A 4,521-nucleotide genomic window follows, 5' to 3' on the forward strand; every position below is an offset into this window, starting at 1 on the left:
GGAGGGGGGGCGGGTGGGCGGGGGGGGGGCCCGCGGGCCGGCGGCTGTGGGACGCGGTGGATCAGGCCCGGCCCCCGCAGGTACGGGCGGACCCGGCCCGGGGGGAAGGGGGGTCGCAAAACCTGAGGGAAGACTCTTTGGGAAAGCAAGCTGCAAAGCCAGAAAAGGAAAAGAAATGTTGTTTGTTGTGCTGCCGGGGAGTGTCAGGGTGCTGAAGGTGCCTTCTTGCCTCCTAGGGAGAAAACGTGCTCTTCCTGGTGACCAATTTCATTGCCACCGCCAAGCAAGCCCAGGGCACCTGTCCCGAGGTGAGTGAGCTACGCTGTTCCCTGGGTTAGAGTTATAAAAGCAGGCAGTGCTGCTGCTCTGTAAGCTGTGCAGCAACCTGGAAAAACCCAGTGCAAGGCCAGACAGAAGGAAATAATGTTGGTTTTTTATTTCAAACAAAGGTGATTCCTTCATTCTCATTGCTCCACACATCTTAGTCATTTACACGTGCTCTGACCCTGCATGAACCAAGATGTGTTTCCAAGTGGTTTGTCTGGAGTCACTTGTGGTGACTAGGACATAGGACATGTCTTTTGGGCCCTTGCCAGCTCTCAGGGGTTCTTGAGGGATGGTGGCACTTTGCAGGCTTGCTTTCTCTGCTTTTGGATGAGGGCTGATCTGGGGAGGCTGAGCTGTGTTGCCCCATCACCTCTGCAGCTGGCATCAGTGCTGCCGTGTCCCTGCCATCCCTGTTCCCTGTGTTCCTTCTCGAGTCTCACATGTATTCGTGGTTTCTTGGCTTGCTGCTCCTTTTTTTATTATTTTTTTTTTATTTTACCTTTGTTCTGCCATTTTTCCCGACGCTTTTACGCATGCTCCGTGGATACCTGTGTCATATTGCCTTTATAACTCTCTGCTGCAGGACCAGTATCCTCCCCATCTTAGTGTCCTATTTTTAGGAGGAACTGAGCACAAGGTCTAAGTGGTTTCTGAGTCAACCAGCACTTTGTTGTATAAGTTCTCTGGGAGAAATCTTTCTCTTAAGGCTGGATTCAGGCCAGCTCCTCAGCTGAACCCCCCCAATGCTGTACCCTGCTTGGCAGACAGGAGCAAATGCCTTTTAAGCTGAGCCGTGGCTGTCACCTTGTGCCTGAGCCAGGCACTGTTTGTCCTAATAGTCCCTTTGGCTGTGGCCAGCTGGGCTGTGCCCAGCCTGACCCTGGCACCAAGCTCACCCTGTTCTGCAGGGGCTAGGCTGGGTGGCTCTGCAAATGCAGCCCAAAGGCTGCAGAGGTGCAATCCTGGTTTTGAATTAGGCAAAATGCTACTAACGATCCCTCTTTTAAATGTTGAGAACTCCGAAAGTACTGATGGCTGCAGGAACCTCCCCAGGAGGAGGCTCGTGCTGTAAAGCATTTCAGGGCTTTCTCACAGGCAGTCACTGACATCTCCAGGTGCTTAATTTTAAAGTGTGCAAGCCATGGATGCAGAGAGGGGGGAGCATTTAATCCCATGACAGTGCCGTGGTGTGTTTTGGTGCTGTCAGTCTTTGCCCTGTCCTGCTCTCCAGTAGTTTCTCAGTTCCTGGCTTTGAGGAACCAAATGTAGGAAAAACTTTGAAGATTTCACAGTGACAGCTTTTGACTTTGCAGGAAATCCTGAATATTCTCAAAGTATTCTAGCAGACCAGGGGAAAGTCCAGCTGGGGCCAGAGGCAGCAACCAAACACAGGCCAGGTTGCTTCAGCAGCTGATGTCTGTGTTAAGCTGAGATCTGTGTCTGAGCTGTGGTGTATCTCCTAGGGAGACCTTCCAATGTTGATCTCCAGTTCTTTGAGTGGTTAGAAACCCTCTGCAAGACACTCTGAAGGTTAAAGAAGATTATAAAAATAAACTTCATGCCAGAAGGCAGATACCAGCCAGTGCCTCAGCTCTGGGCTAAGAGATCATTTCTCTTAAATTATTGTCTTTAGCACCTCCAGCTATGCTCAGCTTTTCTAGGTCCAGATGCTGCTGGTGAGTGAGCACATGAGCGGCACCAGTCCCAGCCACACAGGACTATATTCTAAGGGAAGTGTTAGACTGTGGGAGAGACCTCATTCTTTTGTGCTCACAGGTGATGCTGCTGGTGGTTTGCTCTCCAAGAAGGTTCATTTTGCTTCCTGGCCCATGTCAGATGGCTGGATAGCTGTCAAAGGCTAGCAATCAGCAGTTTTTTCTAAGATTAAAGTAATTCTGTAACCACAAATACATGGGTAGAGAAATTAAATATAAACCTTTCAGCCCTTAGGTTCCAAGAGTTTGTGCACTGGTCTTCACTATCAACACAAACACGTCTGTGCTGCCCCTTTCTGAAATAACCCCTGTCCTAGGAACACAAATGCTCCAAATTCTTTGGCATCTGAGCTCTGCTGTGAGCACATTGGGAGGTGTCTTCTGCAAATATGTAGTAGTGCACCTGCTTGTCAAGAAACCTCTTCTAAATGCTGGTGTGCTCATATTCCTGTCCCAAGCCTGCAGTTCTTGAGTACGTTCCTAGAAAAAATTGTTACTCCTAATTTTCCCAAGTTTTTAGACCCTGACACAACCAAGCTACAACAATGGTTGGGAGAGCTTTAGGAGCACAGGTCCAGGGCCCTGTGATGGCTTTTACCTGAGTCTCTCTCTGCTTCTCTCACAAGGCACTTGGGGCTCATGTGACCTGGTTTGGATCCTGCCTCTGGAGAATGTCAGCACCAACAGATTTTTCAAGGCTCATTTCCACTAAAAGCTGGTAGGGGAGGTCAAAACCTTCTTGGCCGGGTTTTAGGTTTTCTGTAATACCATCACAGACTTCAGTACACTAATTTCTCCTCAGCTTTGTAGCTTACCTGCCCTGAACACTCAGAAGGGTCTGTCTGTCAAGTGGCACTTATGTCTTGTTGCCTGGACTGGGGAAGAGTAACTCATTTGCATATATTTGTCACACTTATCTGCAAATATCTGTTGTCTGGGTACTTCTGGAGGTTGAATCTCTGACATGTGCTGTGATCCAGGTTGGCAAAGTGCTCTCATAAGAGCTGTAGTAACAGCGTTGCAGATGGGTCCTGCAAGACATGAGGGGCCCATCGGTGGCTCCTGATTCAAATCCATCAGGGTTATGAACCTTGCTGCCACCTCTCTGGGTTGGGCAGGACTCCTGGGTCCCTCCAGCAATCAGCTTCTGCAGGCTTCCCCTTAGACACCCCTCTTTGACCCCAGGCCACCTCCTTGCTGGCTCACCCAGCCTGACATTTGCTGAGAATCAGGTCTTTATGTACATGCCTGCTGGTGACACCCAGGCACCTGTGATTGCTGGTGCCAGTCCAGCTGGTGACACTCAGTCCCCCATGCACACGCAAGCACACAGAGCAGAGCCTCTGGTCCAGGGGAATATCTAGAAATGGAGGTTATTATAAAGACAGGACAGACTGTGCTGCAGGGCAGCTCTTCACATGCAACCAACCCTTTGCATGCTTTTATCCATCTATTTTCCAATGTTTGTTCCTTCTCAGCTCACCTAAATTCCTCCCATACCATGTCTTTTCTTTCTTCCCTAAACATTGCATCCCCTAAATGTCCTGTGTGATCCCAAAATGCTCTTCTCCTGCATCCCATAATGATTCTCATACCTCTAGACAGTGCACCCCTTCCCCCAGCCATAAAGTGCTTCAGAGCTGTTCCTCTCAGATCATTGTGGTGGGTTTCACACCTGAACCAAGGGGCTGAGGCTGTCATAGGGGAGCCTGGACAGAATCCCCACCTGACTGCATGACTGGGGTTTCCACACCTGCCTTTGGTGTTCTAGCCCTCCCTGGGCTTGGGGAAGTGGGTTTCTGATGGGCTAGTGGCTGCTGTGATGGCCTGGGAGTAGCTAGGGGAGGGTGTTGCTCATGTTCCCCCACCTGCCATCCTCTCTGTTTCACTAGGAGCTTTTTGCTGCTTTTGGCATTCGGGTGAATCCAGAGTGAGGGTGAAGCTTTCCCTGTGTCTCATGTAAAACTTGTGTTATGCTGTATTTGGGGTCTCTTATGCCCTTTCTGAATTGTGCTGGTGCTTTACAAGGTGCTCAGTGGTCCCTGCCATTATGGCCTTCCCAAACTCTGCTTGTTCCCAGTCAAAAGTTCCAAGCCACCTTATGAAGTTTCTTGTGCCACCATGGCAGGGGAGGTGAGTGCCACAGAGAGCATGGGGACTGTCCCTCAGAGATGCCTCTCTCCTCACTGCCTGGAAGCTGCCCAGGTTCTGGATGTAGTATGTGTCATCTGTAGATGTTTGGAACGTGCTTGGAGAAGCAGGAGCAGCAGCTGGGACAGGTGGGTGAATGAGCAGGTGGCCTGAGGTGCTGCCCAGTGCAGTGACAGCGCATCTCTGTCTCCCTCAGAGCCCCTCTGTTCTCGATGCAACGTGCACAGAAGATGCAGACTGTCCTGTGGGAAACACAGTGGTTCATGGCAATGGTACTGGGGGTTTTCCTGGTGGTGTTCCCAGCCGGGGAGGGGGGGGTTTCAGCAGG

The 4,521-nt window shown here is 50.6% G+C and overlaps 1 protein-coding gene across 1 annotated transcript in view; it reads left to right on the top strand.

Annotated features, from left to right (window-relative positions):
* The window catches only part of SLC7A4 (solute carrier family 7, member 4), a 30,508-nt gene that overhangs the window by 18,298 nt on the left and 7,689 nt on the right, over positions 1–4,521 (top strand). The window contains exons 7-8 of the mRNA XM_010006501.1: positions 237–308; positions 4,390–4,465. Coding sequence (XP_010004803.1) covers positions 237–308; positions 4,390–4,465 — 148 coding nt within the window. The remainder of the gene's footprint in view (positions 1–236; positions 309–4,389; positions 4,466–4,521) is intronic.

This window comes from Chaetura pelagica, unplaced genomic scaffold (assembly GCF_000747805.2).
Source record: "Chaetura pelagica isolate M959 unplaced genomic scaffold, ChaPel_1.0 scaffold301, whole genome shotgun sequence".
Taxonomy (NCBI): domain Eukaryota; kingdom Metazoa; phylum Chordata; class Aves; order Apodiformes; family Apodidae; genus Chaetura; species Chaetura pelagica.